The sequence below is a fragment of the Theropithecus gelada genome, chromosome 14, assembly GCF_003255815.1.
Source record: "Theropithecus gelada isolate Dixy chromosome 14, Tgel_1.0, whole genome shotgun sequence".
Taxonomy (NCBI): Eukaryota; Metazoa; Chordata; class Mammalia; order Primates; family Cercopithecidae; genus Theropithecus; species Theropithecus gelada.
In genome coordinates, this window is record NC_037682.1 from 69,185,864 (window position 1) to 69,208,192 (window position 22,329).

Here is a 22,329-nt window from a genome sequence, read left to right on the forward strand (position 1 = left end):
ATATTAGCCCTTTGTCAGATGGCAGATTGCAAAAATCTTCTCCAATTCTGTAGGTTGCCTGTTCACTCTGATGGCAGTTTCTTTTGCTGTGCAGAAGCTCTTTAATTAGATCCCATTTGTCAATTTTGGCTTTTGTTGCCATTGCTTTTGGTGTTTTAGTCATGAAGTCCTTGCCCATGCCTATGTCCTGAACGGTATTGCCTAGGTTTTCTTCTAGGATTTTTATGGTTTTAGGTCTAACATTTAAGTCTTTAATCCATCTTGAATTAATTTTTGTACAAGGTGTGAGGAAGGGATCTGGTTTCAGCTTTCTACATATGGCTAGCCAGTTTTCCCAGCACCATTTATTAAATAGGGAATCCTTTCCCCATTTCTTGTTTTTGTCAGGTTTGTCAAAGATCAGATGGTTGTAAATGTGTGGTATTATTTCTGAGGGCTCTGTTCTGTTCCATTGGTGTATATCTCTGTTTTGGTACCAGTACCATGCTGTTTTGGTTACTGTAGCCTTGTGGTATAGTTTGAAGTCAGGTAGTGTGGTGCCTCCAGCTTTGTTCTTTTTGCTTAGGATTGTCTTGGCAATGCCTTGTAAGTTGGATTCCTAGGTATTTTATTCTCTTTGTAGCAGTTGTGAATGGGAGTTCACTCATGATTTGGCTGTTTGTTACTGGTGTATAGGAATGCTTGTGATTTCTGCACACTGATTTTGTATTCTGAGACTTTGCTGAAGTTGCTTATCAGCTTAAGGAGATTCTGGGCTGAGACGATGGGGTTTTCTAAATATACAATCATGTCATCTGCAAACAGGGACAATTTGACTTCCTCTTTTCCTAATTGAATACCCTTTATGTCTTTCTCTTGCCTGATGGCCCTGGCCTGAAATGCTTCCAGTTTTTGCCCATTCAGTATATTGGCTGTGGGTTTGTCATAAATAGCTCTTATTTTGAGAAATGTTCCATCAGTAGCTAGTTTATTGAGAGTTTTTAGCAGGAAGGGCTGTTGAATTTTGTCAAAGGTCTTTTCTGCATCTATTGAGATAATCATGTGTTTTTTGTCATTGACTCTGTTTATGTGATGGATTATGTTTATTGATTTGCATATGTTGAACCAGCCTTGCATCCCAGGGATGAAGCCAACTTGATCTTGGTGGGTAAGCTTTTTGATGGGCTGCTGGATTCGGTTTGCCAGTATTTTATTGAGGATTTTCACATCAATATTCATCAGGGATATTGGTCTAAAATTCTCTTTTGCTGTTGTGTCTCTGCCAGGCTTTGGTATCAGGATGATGCTGGCCTCATAAAAAGAGGTAGGGAGGATTCCCTCTTTTTCTATTGATTGGAATAGTTTCAGAAGAAATAGTACCAGCTCCTCCTTGTACCTCTGGTAGAATTCGGCTGTGAATCCGTCTGGTCCTGGACTTTTTTTGGTTTGTAGGCTCTTAATTAATACCTCAATTTCAGAGCCTGTTATTGGTCTATTCAGAGATTCAACTTCTGAATTTGGGTGGGTAACCCGACCTTTCTCTCTTTAGTTTTGGGAGGGTGATCTTTGCTAGTTTAGTCTTGAGAGGGTGTATGTGTCCAGGAATTTATCCATTTCTTCTAAATTTTCTAGTTTATTTGCGTAGAGGTATTTATAGTATTCTCTGATGGTAGTTTGTATTTCTGTGGGATCAGTGATGATATCCCCTTTATCCTTTTTTACTGCATCTATTTGATTCTTCTCTCGATTCTTCTCTTTTCTTCTTGCTAGCAGTCTATCAATTTTGTTGATCTTTTCAAAAAACCAGCTCCTGAATTCATTGATTTTTTGAAGGGTTTTTTTGTGTCTCTATCTCCTTCAGTTCTGCTCTGATCTTAGTTACTTCTTGCCTTCTGCTAGCTATTAAATTTGTTTGCTCTTGCTTCTCTAGTTCTTCTAACTGTGATGTTAGGGTGTCAATTTTAGATCTTTCCTGCTTTCTCTTGTGGGCATTTAGTGCTATAAATTTCCCTCTACACACTGCTTTAAATGTGTCCCAGAGATTCTGGTATGTTGTGTCTTTGTTCTCACTGGTTTCAAAGACCATCTTTATTTCAGCGTTCATTTCGTTATGTACCCAGTAGTCAGTCAGGAGCAGGTTGTTCGGTTTCCATGGAGTTGTGCGGTTTTCAGTTTCTTAATTCTGAGATCTAATTTGATTGCACATGGTCTGAGAGACAGTTTGTTGTGATTTCTGTTTTACATTTACTGAGGAGTGCTTTACTTCCAACTATGTGGTCAATTTTGGAATGAGTGTGATGTGGTGCTGAGAAGAATGTATATTCTGTTGATGTTGGGTAGACAGTTCTGTAGATGTCTGTTAGGTCCACTGGGTGCAGAGCTGAGTTTAAGTCCTGTTGATATCCAGGACTTGTTAGCCTTCTGTCTCGTCAATCTAATATTGACAGTGGGATTTTAAAGTCTCCCACTATTATTGTGTGGGAGTCTAAGTCTCTTTGTAGGTCTCTAAGGACTTGCTTTATGAATCTGGGTGCTCCTGTATTGGGTGCATATATATTTACGATAGTTAGCTCTTCTTGTTGAATTGATCACTTTACCATTATGTAATGGCCTTCTTTGTCTCTTTTGATCTTTGTTGGTTTAAGGTCTGTTTTATCAGAGACTAGGATTGCAACCCCTGTTTTGTTTTTTTTTTTTTTTACTTTCCCTTGGTAGATCTTCCTCCATCCATTTTGAGCCTATGTGTGTCTCTGCACATGAGATGGGTCTCCTGAATACAGCACACTGATGGGTCTTGACTCTTTATCCAATTTGCCCATCTGTGTCTTTTAATTGGAACATTTAGCCCATTTACATTTAAGGTTAGTATTGCTATGTGTGAATTTGATCCTGTCACTATGATGTTAGCTGGTTATTTTGCCTGTTAGTTGATGCAGTTTCTTCCTAGCTTTGATGGTCTTTACATTTTGGCATGTTTTTGCCGTGGCTGGTACCAGTTGTTCCTTTCCATGTTTAGTGCTTCCTTCAGGAGCTCTTGTAAGGCAGGCCTGGTGGTGACAAAATTTCTCAGCATTTGCTTGTCTGTAAAGGATTTTATTTATCCTTCACTTATGAAGCTTAGTTTGGCTGGATATGAAATTCTGGGTTGAAAATTCTTTTCTTTAAGAATGTTGAATACTGGCCCCCACTCTCTTCTGACTTGTAGAGTTTCTGCCGAGAGATCCGCTGTTAGTTGGATGGGCTTCCCTTGTAGGTATCCCGACCTTTCTCTCTGGCTGCCCTTAACATTTTTTCCTTCATTTCAACCTTGGTGAATCCAATGATTATGTGTCTTGGGGTTGCTCTTCTTGAGGAGTACCTTTGTGGTGTTCTCTGTATTTCCTGAATTTGAACATTGGCCTGCCTTGCTAGGTTGGAGAAGTTCTCCTGGATAATATCCTGAAGAGTGTTTTCCAACTTGGTTCCATTCTCCCCATCACTTTCAGGTACACCAATCAAATGTAGATTTGGTCTTTTCACATAGTCCCACATTTCTTGGAGGCTTTGTTCGTTTCTTTTTACTCATTCTTCTCTAAACTTCTCACTTCATTTATTAATTTGATCTTCAATCACTGATACCCTTTCTTCCACTTGATTGAATCAGCTACTGAAGCTTGTGTGTGTGTCACATAGTTCTCCTGCCATGGTTTTCAGCTCCATCAGGTCATTTAAGGTCTTTAAGGTCTTCCCTACACTGTTTATTCTAGTTACTCATTTGTCTAATCTTTTTTCAAGGTTTTTAGCTTCCTTGCAATGGGTTCGAACATCCTTCTTTAGCTCGGAGAAGTTTGTTATTACCGACCTTCTGAAGCCTACTTCTGTCAACTTGTCAAAGTCATTCTCCATCCAGCTTTGTTCTGTTGCTGGCGAGGAGCTGTGATCCTTTGGAGGAGAAGAGGCACTCTGGTTTCTCCCCATCTTTGTGGTTTTATCTACCCTTGGTCTTTGATGACGGTGACCTACAGATGGGGTTTTGGTTACGGATGTCCCTTCTGTTGATGCTGATGCTATTCCTTTCTGTTTGTTAGTTTTCCTTCTAACAGTCAGGTCCCTCAGCTGCAGGTCTGTTGGGGGAGTTTGCCAGAGGTCCACTCCAGACCGTTTGCCTGGGTATCACCAGCAGAGGCTGCAGAACAGCAAATATTACTGCCTGATTCTTACTCTGGAAGCTTTGTCTCAGAGGGGCACCTGGCTGTATGATGTATCAGTTGGCCTCTACTGGGAGGTGTCTCCCAGTTAGTCTACATGGGGGTCAGGGACCCACTTGAGGAGGCAGTCTGTCCATTCTCAGAGCTCAAACACCACGCTGGGAGAACCACTGCTCTCTTCAGAGCTGTCAGACAGGGACGTTTAAGTCTGCAGAAGTTTCTTCTGCCTTTTGTTCAGCTATGCACTGCCCCCAGAGGTAGAGTCTACAGAGGGAGGCAGGCAGGCCTTGTTGAGCTGTGGTGGGCTCCACCTAATTTGAGCTTCCTTGCCACTTGCAAGCCTCAGCAATGGCAGATGCCCCTTCCCCAGCCAGGCTGCGGCCTCATAGTTCCATCTGGATTGCTGCGCTAGCAGTGAGCAAGGCTCTGTGGGCATGGGACCTGCCGAACCAGACACAGGGTATAATCTCCTGGTGTGCTGTTTGGTAAGACCATTGGAAAAGCGTAGTATTAAGTCTAGAGTGTCCTGATTTTCCCGGTACAGTCTGTCACGGCTTCCCCTGGCTAGGAAAGGAAAATCCCCTGACCCCTTGCACTTCCCAGGTGAGGCGATACCCTGCCCTGCTTCTGCTTGCCCTCCATGGGCTGCACCCACTGTCCAACTGGTCCCAATGAGATGAACCAGGTACCTCAGTTGGAAATGCAATCACCCGTCTTCTGCATCGGTCATGCTGGGAGCTGCAGACCACAGCTGTTTCTATTCGGCCATCTTGGAACAGACCTCAGGATAGTTATCTCTCTTGATTAGGTTATGCTATATGACAAAGGTTCTGGGATAATTACTCCGATTATTTACATTATATTACATAGACTTCATCATAGCAGACTGGAGAGATATTCTCTTGTTGGCTTTGAAGAAGTAAGCTGCCATGTTGTGAGGACCATGTGGGTAGGACTTGAGGGTCACCTCTAGGACCTCAGACCAAAACCCTGCTAACGGCCATTGAGAAAACAGATGACTTCACTTCTACAACTATGAGGAACTTAACACTGCTAACAGGCAGTGAGCCTGGAAGAGGACCATAAACCTCAAATAAGATTGTAGCCCCAACTGATACCCTGTAAAGACTAAGGAACTATCTAACCCATGTCTGTGAGATAATATATTTGTATAGTGTTAAGCTGCTAGGTTTGAAGTAATTTTTTAAAATATAGCAATAAAAAACTAATATAGGCTGGGCAGGGTAGCTCGCATCTGTAATTCCAGTGCTTTAGGAGGCCAAGGCAAGCGGACTGCTTGAAGTCAGGAGTTTGAGATCAGCCTGGGCAACATAGTGAGATGCCATCTCTACCATTTTTTTAAAAAAATTAGCCAGTCATAGTGGTTTGTGCCTATGGTCCCAGATACTAGGGAGGCTAAGGCAGGAGGATTGTTTGAGACCGGGAGTTCAAGGTTGCAATGAACCATGATCATTCCACTATATTCCAGACTTGGTGAAAGAGTGAGACCTTGCCTCTAAACAAACAAGCAAAACAAAAAACTAGTACACACAGCAATTGAATCTATCTAAAAATAAAGGAAATTAATTAAATATTTTAAATGACTACTCAGAAGACTGAGGCAGGAGAATGGCGTGAACCTGGGAGGCGGAGCTTGCAGTGAGCCGAGATCGCGCCACTGCACTCCAGCCTGGGTGACACAGCGCGAGACTCCGTCTCAAAAAAAAAAAAAAAAAAAAAAAAAAAAAAAAAGTCTCAGTAACCTATGGGATAATAAACTAACATCTGTGTAACTGGAATCCCAGAAAGCAGTAGGGGAGCAGAGGCAGAAAAATATTTGAAGAAATAAAGACTAAAATTATGTCCAATTTGATGAAAATTATACTCCGACAGATCTAAGAATTTCAGCAAACCCTAATCAACATAGTCTCTCCCTCTCACATGCACACACACACACACACACGCACCAAGTTAAGCCATAATCAAACTACTAAAAACCAATAATAAAAGGAATAATCTTAAGATGTAGCCAGAGGAAAAAAGACATGTTACAAACAGAGGAACAGGGGTAAGACAACTGAAAACTTTACATAAGAAACTACATAAGACAGAAGACAACAAAATTGACTTAAATTGCTGAAAAATATACCCTCACACTAGAGAGGCCTTCTGGTGGTGGACATGGGTGCAGCAGTATGTGCCAATCCTGGAGGTGGTATGGGGCAACACATGGCACTCTGTATTTAGCAAATGAGGCTCCATTCTCCTCAACTTGAATGGATCTGGGCTGTGATTATGGCTGAGGTCCTGACTTCTGTCTAGTCTTCCTTGTTCCTTCCCTGATTCTAAACTTGGTCCTGCACCTTCTAGGTCTCTCTCTGAGGTACTCAAATAGCTTTCCAATGCCTTTTATTTCTGCTTAGATCAAGAAAAACTGGTTTCTGTAACAGGCAACCTAAGAGCTCTTAAAAACAGAAAATCCTTCATTTATTTTCTACTCACCTTTTCTTATCACCATTTCAACACAGTAGTGGGTAGGGTCAAGTTAACTGAATACTTTTTCTAAGCCACCTCTTTTATCTAGGTTTATATAGTTCTTCAATTTTACTTTCAAAACTTCTTTCCCAGTCATGTTTCCTCCTCATCTCCATGTTTTATCACTTCTTGACTGGACTATTGTTATGGGCTGAATTATGTCCCCCCAACTCCAATTTCATATGTCAGAGTCCTAACCCTCAGTGTGACTGTATGTGGAGATAGGGCACTTCAGGAATAATTAAGGTTAAATTAAGCCATAAGGGTGGGGCCCTAATCCAACAGGACTGGTGTCCTTATAAGAAGAGGAAGAGAGACCAGAGATCCTGCTCTCCCAAGCACACACAGAGGAAAGGCCATGTGAACGCACAATGAGAAGGCAGCTGTATTCAAGCTAAGAAGACAGTGCTCACTAGGGCTCCTCACCAAATTTGCCAGCACCTTGATCTGGGACTTCTAGCCTCCAGAACTGTGAGAAAATAAATTTCTGTTGTTCAAGCCACCCAGTCTATGGTATTTTGTTATGGCAGCCCTAGCTTACTAAGGAACAGCTACTGATATAAGCTAGCTGGAATCATCAGTTAGCTTCAGACTTCTTAACATAGCCAGTAGAGTCATCTTAAATTCCATGTAACTTGTAACTCAAGTAACCATGTAACTTGAGATCTCCCTGCCTCAGATCTAGGTAAATTTGGCTTAAACCTTCAGTTTCACAGCATATGAAAGACCACTGCCTTCTATTTAATTTATTCAAATTTCTAAACTTAGTTTTTCATGATCCCTGTGGATTCATTCCTGCAACCCTAAGTATTGTATCAGTTCCACTCATCTGCCAGCTGGTACATGGAATATCAGGAGCTTCACCATTGTCCATAAGAAATTAAATTAACTCATGATTTTGTGACTGTTCCAACTTTGTCTCCAGGAGTTGCAGAAGGAAATTATATCCCACACCGCACAGTCTTCTGCCTCCCAGTTGGTTTCCCTTTGACACTGCATTGGCTTCCAAAACTAGTAACTCACTGTGTGATCATCCTCACAACCCTCAGAGAAATAAACTATAGCATCCCTTCCCTATACTAAGCCTAGTTCACTTCCTCAGTCCTTTACACAGAAATCTAACCGTATCGCTTCCTTGTGTGAATGAAAGTGATATGCCATCTCCTAATTGCCAATAAGAAGTGACTTGACTCTAGTTTAAGCAATTCCAGGACCGCTGAAGTTTTCTTCCTCTAGCCTCCAACATATATCACCCATAAATGATACCCATAAAGCACCTTTCCCCTAATAGGCACAGCAGCTACTCTGTCCGGGACCTAGATGCCTTGCCCAATGATGTCAACTGCTATACTTTTACCTTCTTCCTCACTGCTCTTTGAGGGCTAGCCCCTCCTCTCTCTCAGGGCACCCTCCACAGACATCTTTTGGTTATCTTCAGCCCCTATCTAAGTGACTGGCACAAAGTGTGGACTCAGTGGCTGTATGATACATGAATATATGAAGAAGTAAACACCTATGCTTGAAATCTTCCAAGGGGCCTCATTGCTTAGAGGATGAAATCCAAAATCTGAAGCCTGACGTAGAGTCCTCCAGAATCTGTGCCCAGTCCATACTTCCCCCGGTCCCACCCCCAACTTTCCAGACACCCTCAGCTCTTGTCAGGGACATGAAAAGCAGCCTCCGTCTCCTGGAAGCAATGGGTAGGGATGAAGAGACAGGAGTGGACTAGGCCTTTGACTTTACCTGTGAGAGTGCTGGAAGTTTCAAACAATTTTTCTTTTTTAGTCTCTCTCCGCCTAGAAGGAAGCAGACCATCCATGAAATGAAGGGGTCTAAAGAACCATTGTCTCCTCTAACATTCCTCCTCCAGGATCTTCTTCCCCCTTCCATCTTGAAACTTACAATCCTATAGCATTTGCCTGCAAGGATTCCCAAATGTAATTTTCTTGTACAGATAAAAAGATTATGGGCCGGGCATGGTGGCTCACACCTGTAATGCCAGCACTTTGGGAGGCTGAGGCAGGCGGATCACCTGAGGCGGGGCCAACATGGTGAAACCCCATCTCTACTAAAAATATAAAAATTAGCCAGGCATAGGCCAGGCAGGGTGGCTCACGCCTGTAATCCCGGCACTTTGGGAGGCCAAAGCGGGCAGATCATGAGGTCAGGAGTTCAAGACCAGCCTGACCAATATGATGAAACCCCATCTCTACTAAAAATAGTAAAAAAAATTAGCTGGGTGTGGTGATGCCTGTAGTTCCAGCTACTTGGGAGGCTGGGGCAGGAGAATCGCTTGAACCCAGGAGACAGAGGTTGCAGTGAGCCGAGATCACGCCACTATACTCCAGCCTGGGCAACAGAGCAAGACTCCATCTCAAAAAAAAAGAAAAAAAAAAAATTAGCCAGGAACAGTGGCAGGTGCCTGTAATTCCAGCAACTCGGGAGGCTGAGGCAGGAGAATCACTTGAACCCAGGAGGTAGAGGTTGCAGTGAGCCAAGATCATGCCACTGCACTTCAGCCTGGGCAACAGACTGAGACTCCATATCAAAAAAAAAAAAAAAAGACTATGGCCCAGAAAGCATCAGTTGTTTTCCCAGGGTCACCTAGCAACTAAGGGACAAAGCCAGAGCTAAAACCCAATCTTCCTGGCTTATGAACTTGCTCTTTGCACACTGCTATGCCCAGTTTCATGGAAGATGGGAAGGTAGAGGCACTTGTTCTGGACAATATTCAAGCCCTGTCCTCTTTCAGCTGCTCCACATTGAATCCATAGTAATAGGCTTGACTAAGCTTTAGTGACAGTCCCTATCCTGAAAATATTGTCTTGTTTGGGGAGGTCAAAGGGGTGTGAGGAACTGCAGACAGCATAAGAGAGGTTCAGATTATAAACGCCATCTTGCCACGTGGGATTATGGGAAGACCATAACTGTTATTTTTCTCAATTTCCTATAATAATCCATTTATTTTGGAAAAACTTCATTTAAAATTACATATATACTTACCAGTGAAAACAAAATATGGCAACAATAAAAAGCACAGAAATGATATCTACAAGGAGCCATATGAACATATAGAACTTTGGTGTCTGAAAAACATAAAACAAACCACAGTGAAAGAACTTTACAATTAGAAGGGATTTGGGATCATATGATCTAAGTCCCTTGCTCTGCTGCCAGGGCTGGAGGAGGAGAGGAAGAGGGGATAGACAGGCCAAGGAACCTAGATTGATGTGGCATTCTCAAACACAGAGAGTCCCTGCAAGTATCCTAACAGTCACCCTTATACATGCAAGGGGGCTCTAGAGGGAACAGAACACTTCACACCTTTCATCTCACCTTTCATCTCCCAAAACAGAGGGCAGAGGGGGTCCCAGAGAAGTCACACAACAAGTCTATTCTGGACCCAAGACCACAGTCCAGGTTCTTGACTTCTACTGCTGTTTTCAAGGCATGGCTTCTCAAACCTGGCTGTGCAGCCAAGTCTCCCTGGGCAGCTTTTAGTAATACAGGTTTCTGGGTCTCCCTAGACACCTAAGGAATGAGGATCTTTGCATTTTTAACACATTCCCAGGTGATGCTGAAACCATGTGTCTGTAAGCCAGCATTTGGGAACCATTGTTCTAAAGTATCACACTTCAATTAAGAATGCTGAAGTACAATTACCCCTTACCTACATGCCCCTGCTCTATGCTCCTTGCCCAAGTCACCTATTTCCCAGAGCTCTGTCTTCTGGGTCCTGTCATTGAGTTTGATGCTCCCTTTCCACCTCCATTGTGCCCTCTCCAATTCCACTTGATGCTAATAGGGCTGGCACATTTTATCCTTTCTCAGGCCACTCTCCACCCTATCCCAAGGTCTTTCCTTGAACTGAATAACAAAATTAATAACAACACTAATGATCATAATAATAACAACTAACAATGAGCAATTAACAGGAGCCAGGCAAAGAAACTTAGTTTCTCTTTTCAAAGAAATTTAGTTTCTCTTTTCAAAGAAACTAAGTCAAATACTTTGAAAAACTCAATGAGGACAAAATAGATCATTAAAGAATAAACTGCAATTAGATTAGGTGTAGGTGAAACACTACAAGGGTTTGAGGGATTATAAAAATCTAGGTAGATTACTCATTCAGATTGATTCTCCTAATGACTTTAAGTTCTTGTTCTGTTTAAAAGAAACAATTAGAAATCCTAGCTAGTTCATCTGGATGTTTAAATGAGAGAACATAAAACTCAATCAGCAAAAATATCCTCAAAGAAATGACTGTCAAAAGGTGAATGAATATTTTAAAATAAAATTTGTGAAGTATGTATGTGGTACAGTTTATAAAAATGACCACAAAATTCCTCCCAAACCTGTATGTAGGCTCCTACACAATGTGACTTAGCTGTGCCTCCCTATCAAGAGGTGAAGTCTGTTTTGCTCCCACCCTGAATCTGAACTTGGCCATGTGATTTTCCTTGGCCAATGGAACATCAGCAAACATAACACTGGGAGAACTTTGAAAAGTCCACGTGCTTTGGGGCTTGCTCTCTCTTGCTGTTGGGAACCCGTCTCCGCCAGGTGAACACACTCCAGCTAGCCGCCTTGAGGATGAGCGACGACATGAAGAGAAACTCAGTCATCCCAGGTGAGCCTCTAGACATATGAACAAGGCATCCTAGACTATCTAGCCCAGCTGACCTGGCTCAAACCAGAGACACCACCTAGCCATCAGCCAGAATTGAGACATGACAAATATCTGATGAAGACACTAAGTTTTAGGTAGTTTTTATTAAGCATTAAAAGCTAACTGAAAAGTGTATATCATTTTTAAATGATTCCTCACTTTAACTTTCTCAATTACGAGACCAATGACCAGACCAGATTATGCTGGACACAAATGTGTGTTTCTACTGCACTATTATTATCCCCAATTTTCAAAAAGAACAAAAAAGCCAAAAACCACAAACAGGTTAACTAATATTTCCACATTCACACAGTAAACAGTGGAGCCCAGATCTGAATCTAAATCTCAATCAGTCTAACTCTGGAGTATAGGCTGCCTGTTAAGGCCCCTGGGACACCAGCCCCACCCTCCCTGAATAAAATGACGCATGGCATAGGCTGGGAGCCATGTATTGGGTCCTTTAAAAATGCCTAGACCAGGTATGGAAGGAAGATTTTTTTTTTTACATATATCCTTTTAAACTTTCTAAATTTTGAATCACATGGATTTATCAATTTAAATATTAAAATGAAAAAATACATTCAGAAATAGTAGCATCATTTAAGTAAATGTGTACCTCCCAAAGGGACAACTTTGAGACATTACTGATTCAGGGGATAGGATTATGGAGGAGTGTGCTGCTTTCTAAATTATGCATTTTTGTAATGACTGGATTTTAAAATGTTAGAAAAATACACAGTATATACATGAAGGGGAGTTGCATGGGGACAGGTGGGTGGAAAGGCTCCACCTGTGCTGCAAAGCTCCCTTCAGGGCCATCTCCAGAAATCTGACCAAGCCACCATAGTAAGAAGTAAGCGATTTCTCCTTTCTACCAGAGGGCCTGGATGCAGTTACTGGCCCTGTAAGACTGTGCCCTTGACCCTGATCCCTTTTCCCCTGGTCCTGACCCTGAACAGGTCAGAAGCTCAGGCCAGTGAGGGTGGAGATCTGGAGGAGGTGACTTGAGGCCCCTTCCCTCTTAGGCTTCTCTGACAAAGGTTTTAACTTTCAAGGCCATTTGGAATTTGGGTTATTACTTGGGATTGGACTCTTAAATTCTGAAGTGAGGCTTTTTGATGACTAAAAGTGAACTTCTAAAAGTTATCTAAGAGTGACTGGAAAAGCTACAGGACCTGAGTGAGATTTCATTCAGGGGCAGAGAAAGACCTACATCACAGACCAGGTTTAAAGAATCAGTGCAACGAAATTAAACTGTTTTCTGTTGTATGCTATTGTGTCCCACTCAGTCAACCTACTCTCTATACAGATAAGAACAAGTTCTGTAGCAGAACTGGTTAGCTGGGGCTCCTTCCACAGATAGCGATAGGATATGGCTGGGATTGTAAACCGAGTCTTCAGGTTCTCAAGCCTCTGGCAGTAAGCAACAGAGGCCTAGAACAGGCAACTGGACACTGGCTACCCTCTTCAAAAGCAATTTGTTAGGGCACACAGTTTCCACTTTGGAGTCAAGTATGCTTGGTTTTCTCCCCACTCTCCATGCCGTTGTCAACTGTTGCCATGCATCTACAAAGGTGGGGCTACAATAACAAAACTCTGAAGTCAGATCTCATGCTGAATCCTACCTCACGAGACCATATGCAAAGATATCTTTGAGCTTCAGTTTCCTCATGAAGGTAACAATGGCTAAATCAAAGGGTTAAATGACATAATGCATGTAAACGACATTGTAAGGATTCAATAAATGTCAATTATTATAACAACACTAATTTTTGCCTGAAAATCCCAGAAGGATCTGTGTGAGAGAATGGAAAATACCACGTCTCCAATATTTATAGAAGTCTGTGCTCTTAAGTGGCTCCCCAGGGGACGGCACAGTGGGCAACACAGGGCTGGGGGGGCCTGCACTGCTATCGTAACAAGCCTGGAAGAACAATCTGGACAACCAGCTCACCATGAAGAAGTGAGGGTGATTAAGCTGACTCAGGAGCCCAATGTTGTCTGTGGTCACTGAGTTAATCCTGGAGCACCAGGCCAGTGAGAAAAGCCAAGGCTCATTGATGGTGTATACGTTGATATGGATGTTAGCTGCTTTATAATCTCTGGAACAAAAACAGAATCCACAGGGGATTTAGATCAAGTTTCATTCTTATCATCTAAATGGGGAACAGCCAGCATGTTTGTGGAAGGCTGTTGCCCAAAACACCAGAAGAAGCTGGTCCAGGGACAATTCATGATACGATGTGACAGAATGGGCTCATGGTACAATAAGATAAAGGATTGGATTTAGCACCTCTGCTCCTGTAGCAACAGTGGTGTGCTGGCAAACCAGATGTCCTAAGGAGAATAATAAAAAGGAAAGAAGAAAACATATTTTTAAAAAGAAGAAGAAGAAAAGAAAGAATGGGGAAAAGGAAAAAGGAAAAGGAAAGCCTTATTGTAGCATTTGCAAATTTCCATGATATTAAACCCTCCTACCATAGCCAACTGTAAGCTACCATTGGTAGAACCAATTTGCAGAGTTTCTGAATATTTAAAAACAAGCTGGTATGAGCTGGCTCTGGCATGCTACTGTATAGCAGCACCTATATACTCGCTTCTATCAGAGCACTTATCACCCCCTACTGGAATGATCTGCTCACTTATCAGTCTTCTTTACTTGACTCTAAGCAAACTAGAAGCAGAGACTATGTCTTATTTGTCTCCAGATACTCAATACCTAGCATAACACCAGGATCCACAAATATTAATTGAAAAAATAAATAAATGAGAACCAATCTGGTGAACTTATTAAATTTCAAATATAAAGAATTTTTGAAAGTATCGAAAGTAGGGGGGAATAAAAACTAATTTTTCCCATGGCACTATATGTCAGTGGGTACTTGTGGACTGCTTATAGAAACAGGAAGAAAATAAGTGGAGGAACACCTAGTAATTCTAGCTAAGTTGTCATTTCCAGGGATTCAATTTCTCAGAAAACATATCATGTAAGTGCCTTCAAAAATTTTTTTCATCTCTGAAATGGTATGGCATATTGGAACTGCTCTGTACAAGCCTGGGTTTGAATCCCAGCTAGGTCATCTTAGTACATTCTTGGCCTCAGTATAGTAACTGTAAAATAATAATAATGCCTCCTTAACAGAGGTGCTAGCAATTAGTTATCCAATGTTAGAATTGTCTCTGAGCCAATCCCTGCAGATAACATAAATTTTAAAAATAAATTAGGAAAAAAATAGTAAAAAGTTACTTTTTACCTTTTGAAACCAAACCTCAAAAACCAATCACATTCCTTGTTTAAATTTTAAATTCAGGAGATACATGTGCAGGTTTAATACATGGATATATTGCATGATACTGAGGTTTGGACCCACTATCCAAATAGTGAACATAGTACCCCATAGGCGGTTTTCCAACTCTTTCCCTTGTCTCTCCCTCCCCCATTTTGGACTCCCCATTGTCATTTCCATCTTTATGTCCATCTGTACCCAATGTTTAGCTCCCATTTATAAGTGACAACATGTGGTATTTGATCTTCTGTCTTTGCACTAATTCACTTAGAATAATGGCCTCCAGCTACATCCATGTTGCTGCAAAGGACATGATTTTGTTCTTTCTTATGGCTGCATAGTATTCCATGGTGTATATGTGCCACATTTTCTTTATCCAGTCCACCACTGATGGGCAGTTATGCTGATTCCATGTCTCTGCTATTGTGAATAGTGCTGCAATAAACATACAAGTGCAGGTATCTTTTTAGTAGAACAATTTATTTTCCTTTGGGTAGATGCCCAGTAATGGGATTGCTGGGTCAAATGGTAGTTACATTTTTAGTTCTTTGAGAAATCTCTAAACTGCTTTCCCCAGAGGCTGAACTAATTTACATTCCCACCAACAGTGTCTAAGCATTTCCTTCTCTCTACAACCTTGTCAATATCTGTTATTTATTTTTTTACTTTTTAGTAATAGCCATTCTGACTGGTGTGAGATGGTATCTCATCAGGGTTTTGATTTGCATTTCTCTGATGATTAGTGATGCTTAGCATGTTTTCATATGTTTGATAGTTGCTTGTATGTCTTCTTTTGAGAAGTGTCTGCTCATATCCTTTGCCCACTTTCTTAAACAAACGGAGTGACATACGTGTTCATGGATTGAAAATTCAATGTAGTAAAGATGTCAGTTCTCCCTCAAATTGATCTGTAAGTTTGATGCAGATCCTATAAAATTCTCAGCAAGGTTTTTTCTGTACAATCAGGCAAGTGGATTATACAATTTATATGGAAAAGCACAGCCCTACAATAATTAAAACAATCTGAAAAAAAAAATAGTGCGAGAGGGAATTACTCTACCTGATACTAAGACTTACTATATAGCTACAGTAATCAAGCTAGTGTAGTATTAGAGACTGTGATTTATGGACACATAAATCAGTGGAACAAAACTGAAAACCATACAATAGATCCATACAAATGGGACAAATGATTTCTGACAAAGGTGCAAAAGCAAATCAATGGAAGAAAGATAGTCTTTTCAAAAAATAGTGCTGGAGTAACTAGACAGCTATGGTTCCTAGAGAAATCAGTAAAAAAGAACCCAGGGCCGGGCGCGGTGGCTCAAGCCTGTAATCCCAGCACTTTGGGAGGCCGAGACGGGTGGATCACGAGGTCAGGAGATCGAGACCATCCTGGCTAGCATCGTGAAACCCCGTCTCTACTAAAAAATACAAAAAACTAGCCGGGCGAGGTGGCGGGCACCTGTAGTCCCAGCTACTCGGGAGGCTGAGGCAGGAGAATGGCGTGAACCTGGGAGGCAGAGCTTGCAGTGAGCTGAGATCTGGCCACTGCACTCCAGCCTGGGCGACAAAGCGAGACTCCGTCTCAAAAAAAGAACCCAAAGATGTAAAAAGTCAGCCAGAGCCAGACATGGTAGCTCATGCCGATAATCCCAATGCTTTGGGAGGCCAAGGCAGGAGGATGGCTTGGGGCCAGGAGTTTGAGACCAGCCTGGCAACACAGTGAGACCCTGTCTGTACAAAAAAAATTTTTTAAATAGCCAGGTGTGGTGGCACATGCCTATAGTCCTAACTACTGTGGAGGCTGAGGCAGGAAGATGGCTTGAGCCTAGTAGTTCGAGACTACAGTGAACAATGATCACATCACTGTACTCCAGCTTGGGTGACAGAGCGAGACTTTGTCTCTATTTGAAAAAAACAAAAAAAAACAAAAAACAACTTAAAAAAACAGAAGAGATAGAATGAGATACTAAAAAATGATTAACTAAAAAATAAAAAGAGAGGACAGGAGTGACCAAAAAACCCCACAAGGAATAGAAAGAACAAATAGAAAAAAAATAGCATGATGGTAATGTAAACCCAACTAAAGGATGTGAACTAAGTTTTTTTTTCAGGTTCACTATTGTTAACCTTGTTCCCTCCCTCTTTTTCTTGTTATTATACTTTTAAGTTCTAGGGTACACGTGCACAACGCGCAGGTTTGTTACATATGTATACATGTGCTGTGTTGGTTTGCTGCACCCATCAACTCCTCATTTACATTAGGTATTTCTCCTAATGCTATCCCTCCGCGCTCCCCCCACCGCATGACAGGCCCCGGTGTGTGATGTTCCCCATCTTGTGTCCAAGTGTTCTCACTGGTGAACTAAATATTAATGGATCAAACATTGCAATTAAAAGTCCGAGATTGTCCTACTAGATATAAAAGAACTCACACAATTTTGTTTATAAGAGATGTACTTTAACGATGCAAAATGGTTGAAAGCCAAAGGACAGAAAAAAGACATATTAAGCAAACACAAATTATAAGAAGGCAGTGTGGCAATATTAGTACAACAAAAAGTAAACTTTAGATAAGATTAATTACCTTAAACAAGGGATATTTAATAATGAAGGGGCCAATTCACCAAGGTCTAATAATCCTAAGTGCAAATGCACCCAATAAAAGAGTTTCAAAATACAAGAAGGAAAAACACACACACACACACAAATCAACAATCACAATTACAGCTGGATATGTTAACAGTTGGATATATATAGGTAACTGACAGATATATACAGTTTGGTATATATTGGTAACTGACAGATGGCAGTATAAGGAACCATTCATTTTTCTTTGATTGGGGAAGTTGCTCCCAGAAGAAAGGAGGAGTAAGTCTTGATCTTGAGAAGTCTGAGAAGTTTCCTTCTCAGCAGGATAACTTGATCTTTTGTAAATAGAATAATATTATTTACTAGGAAGAGTAGCCTTATATGTAATGTTCTTAAAAGGATGTTCCTGGTTAAGTATTTCTTTATTATGTATTTTGTAAATAAACATGGAACAGATTTATGAAGCATGGGTCCCTGGAGAATGACACATAAACTAGATTACTCTCTGGGACTATCAAATAGAGATGTTTCATGACTCAACTGCTCCCCTTATGTGTGAGTTAACCCTGCACAAACTCACTTGGAGGCCTCATCTATTACTCTGGGTCACAGAGTATGTGTCCAATAAATGAAGATACCTGCACAGCCACAGTCAGTGTCTCTCCTTGCTTTGTTTGAGCCTCCTGATTGCCTGCTGTATCCTTGAACTTACTGATAAATCTCGACAGTAGGTAGGTTATCTGATATATGAATGTTTGATCTGCAATCTAATCCTTTGTATTAGCTCAACAGAAAAAGGAAGAAAAAATGAATATGAAATTTTCAAAAAGCCTATCAACCAACTTGAACTAATTGACATTTATAGAATACTACACCCAACAACTGAAGAGGGCACATAATCTTCAGAGGAACATGGGAAGCTCACCAAGATAAACCATACAGTGAGCCATAAAACAAGTTTAGAATTTAAACCATAGAATTTAAAAGGGTTGAAATTATACAGGTTTGTTCTCTGGTCACAATAAGCTTAGATGAGAAATCAATAACTGAAGTAACTAGAAAATCCTCAAGTGTTTAAAAAGTTAGCGATACATTTCTAAATAATCCACGAGTCGAATGAGAAATGAGAAAATTTTAAATATTTTAAGTTGGATAACAAAAAAACAATATATCAACATCATTTGTGGGAGAAAATTAAAGCAATGCTTACAGTAAATTGATAGCTTTAAGGCTGGGTGCAGTGGCTCATGCCAGAGGTTGTAGTACATGCCACTGTACTACAAACTGGGCGACAGAGTGAGACCCTGTCTCAAAAAATAAAAATAAAAAATAAATAAGTTTATAACTTTAAATGTTTACATTAGAAAGAAGATCTAAAACAGGTCACCTAATTGTCTACCCTAAAAAAGCCATCTATTAGCAAGAACAGCAAATTAAAACCAAAGTCAGTACGAAAATTATAAAGAGCAGAAATCAATGAAATAGGAAAGTAAAGCCACAATAGGAAAAACACAACAAAGCCAAAATTCAGTGTTTTGAAATGATTAAAATTCATAAACCCCTAGCAAGACTGATCAAAAGAGAAAAAATAAAACTTCCAGTATCAAAATACATTAGAACTAACGGTGGCAGTTGCACAACAATGTAAATGTACTAAGTGCCACTGAATTGTTCACTTTAAAATTTTATGTTAGGCTGGGCACAGTGGCTTATGCCTGTAATCCCAGCACTTTGGGAGGCTGAGGCGGGTGGATCACCTGAGGTCAGGAGTTCGATACCAGCGTGGCCAACGTGGTGAAACCCCGTCTCCACTAAAAATACAAAAATTAGCTGGGCATGGTAGTGTGCACCTGTAATCCCAGCTACTTGGGAGGCTGAGGCGGGAGAATCGCTCGAACCTGGGAGGCGGAGGTTGCAGTGAACTGAGATCGCGCCATTGCACTTCAGCCTGGGCAATCACAGTGAAACTCCGTCTCAAAAAAAAAATAAAAATAAAAATTATGTTATGTGAATTTCATCTCAATACAATTTTTATTTTAAAAAAAGTTTTTAAACATTAAAAACAGACCAATAACAAGGAGTAATAAAAAGTAATACAAAGTCTACCAACAAAGAAAAGCCCAGGACATAATGGCTTCACTGCTGAATTCCACCAAACACTTAAAGAAGAACCAATATCAATCCTTCTCAAACTCTTTCAAAAAATTAAAGTAGAAGGACTACTTCCAAACTCATTTTACTAGGCCAGCATTACCCCGATACCAAAGCAAGATAAGGACACTACAAGAAAGAAAATTACAGGCTGATATCACCAGTGAAATCCTGAGACATAAAAATCCTCAACAAAATACTAACACACTGAATTCAACAGCACCATAAAAGAATCGTTCACCATAATCGAGTGGGATTTATCCCTGGGATACAAGGAGGGTTCATCATATGCAAATCAATAAATGTGACACACTGCATTAACAGAATGAAACACGAAAACCATATGATCATCTCAACAGAAGTAGAAAAAGCATTTAACAAAATTCAACACCCTTTCATGATAAAAACTCTCAACAGATTATGTTTAGAAGGAATATACCAAAATACAATAAAGGCCATTCAGGACATGGCCACTACTAAAATCATACTCAATGGTGAAAAGTTGAAAGCTTTTCCTCTAAGATTAGGAACAAGACAAGGATGCCAAACCTCACTTCTTTTTGACATAGTACTGTAAGTCTTAGCCAGAGCAATTAGGCAAGAGAAAGAAATAAAAGCCATCCAAATAAGAAAGAAGTCAGATTGTCTCTGCAGATGACATGACCTTTCATATAGAAAACCCTAAAGAATCCACAAAAAACTACTAAAACTAATACATTCAGTTTATGGGTTGCAAAGTTGCAGGATACAAAATTAACATACAAAAATCAGTAGCATTTCTTTCTATGTACTAACAATTACCTAACTGATGAAAATAAGAAAATAATCCCATTTATAATAGCAACAAAGATAGAATTCTTAGGAATAAAACTTTACCAAGGAGGTGAAAGACCTGTACAGTAAAAACTATAAAACACTGATGAAAGGGGCTGGGTGCAGTGGCTCACACCTTATAATCCCAGCATTTTGGGAGGCTGAGGCGGGTGGATCACCTGAGGTCAGGAGTTCAAGACCAGCCTGGCTAACGTGGGGAAACCTGGTCTCTACTAAAAACATAAAAATTAGCAGGGTGCAATGGTATGTGCCTGTAATCCCAGCTACTTGGGAGGTTGAAGCAGGAGAATCACTTGAACCCAGGAGGCAGAGGTTGCAATGAGTGCAGATCATGCCACTGCACTCCAGCCTGGACGATGGAGCAAGACTCTGTCTCAAAAAGAAAAAATAAATAAATAAATGAAAAAAATTATGTGTTTATGGATTGAAAGACTTAATATTGTTACAGTGTCAAAATTACCCAAAGCAATTTACAGATTCAACATAATCCCTCTCAAACTTCCAATGTAATTTTCCACAGAAATAAAAAAAGAATCCTTAAATTTGTATGACCACTAATGATTCCCAAAAGCCAAGGCAATCCTGTGCAAAAAGAACAGGGCTGGACACATCACATTCCCTAATTTCAAAATATATTATAAAGGTGTGATAATCAAAACAGCATGGTACTGGCATAAAAACAGACACATACTGGTGGAACAGAATAGAGAGCCCAGAAGTAAATTCACATCATTATAGTTAATTGAATTTCAACAAATACAATGTCTTCCTCATACAATGGGAATAGTCTCTTCAATAAATGGTGTTGAGAAATTGGATAGCCACATGCAGAAGAATGAAATTAGACCCTTATCTCATACCACATACAAAAATCAAATCAAAATGGATTAAAGACTTAAACGTAAGACCTGAAACTAAAACTACTAGAAGAAAATGGGAAAAGCTCCACAACATTGGTCTCTGGGGAATGATTTTTTGGATATGACCCCAAAAGCACAGGTAACAAAAGCAAAAATAGACCAGTGGAACCACATCAAACTAAAAAGTGTCTGCACAGTAAAGGAAACAATCAACAGAGTGAAGAGAAAATATTTAATAGCAAAAAAAAAATAAAATAAATAACCCAATGAAAAAATGGGCTAAAGACCTGAAGAGATATTTCTCAAAAGAAGACACAAATAGCCAACAAGCATATGAAAAAACACTCAATATTACTAATCATCAGGGAAATACAGATTAAAACCACAAGGAGATATCATCAAACACCTCTTAGAATTTTGGCTATTACAAAAAAGATGAAAGATAAAAAGTATTGGCAAGGATATGCAGAAAAGGGAACTCTTACACACTGTTGGTGGGAATGTAAATTAGTACAACCACTATGGAAAACAAGGTGGAGGTTCCTCAAAAAACTAAAAATAGAACTAACATATTTATGATCCAGAAATCCCACTACTGAGTATGTATCCAAAGGAAGTGAAATCAATATGTCAAAGAGATATCTGTACTCCCATGTTCATAGAAACACTATTCACAGTAGCCAAGATATGCAATCAACCTAAGTGTCCATGAAACAGATGAATGGGTAAAGAAAATGTAGTATATACATACAAAGGAATACTATTCAGCCTTTAAAAAGAAGGAAATTCTGTCACTTGTGAAAACATGGTTGAGTGTGGGTGACATTATGGTAAGTGACATAAGCCACACAAAGAAAGACAAACACCACATGATCTCCCTTATGTGTGGACTCTAAAAAAGTCAGACTTACAGTGGGGTACGGTGGCTCACACCTATAATTCCAGCACTTTGGGAGGTGGAGGTGGGGGAACTGCTTGAGCAAGACCGCATCTCTACACAGAATTTAAAAATTAGCCAAGTGTGCTGGCATGTGCCTATAGTCCCATCTACTTGAGAAGCTGAGATAAGAGGATAGCTTGAGCCCAGGAGGTGGAGACTGCAGTGAGCCAAGATCACACCACTGCCTTTCAGCCTGGGTGACAAAGCAAGACCCTGTCTTCAAAAAAAAAAAAAAAAAAAAGGCCTGGCGCAGTGGCTCATGCCTGTAATCCCAACACTGGGAGGCCGAGGT

General features: G+C 40.5%; 1 protein-coding gene across 1 annotated transcript in view; it reads right to left on the reverse strand.

The window, feature by feature from the left end:
• The window catches only part of GDPD4 (glycerophosphodiester phosphodiesterase domain containing 4), an 84,532-nt gene that overhangs the window by 2,694 nt on the left and 59,509 nt on the right, over positions 1-22,329 (reverse strand). Inside the window, exons 14-16 of the mRNA XM_025357592.1 lie at positions 13,325-13,472; positions 9,705-9,787; positions 8,445-8,497 (exon numbers count right to left, since the gene is read on the reverse strand). Coding sequence (XP_025213377.1) covers positions 8,445-8,497; positions 9,705-9,787; positions 13,325-13,472 — 284 coding nt within the window. The remainder of the gene's footprint in view (positions 1-8,444; positions 8,498-9,704; positions 9,788-13,324; positions 13,473-22,329) is intronic.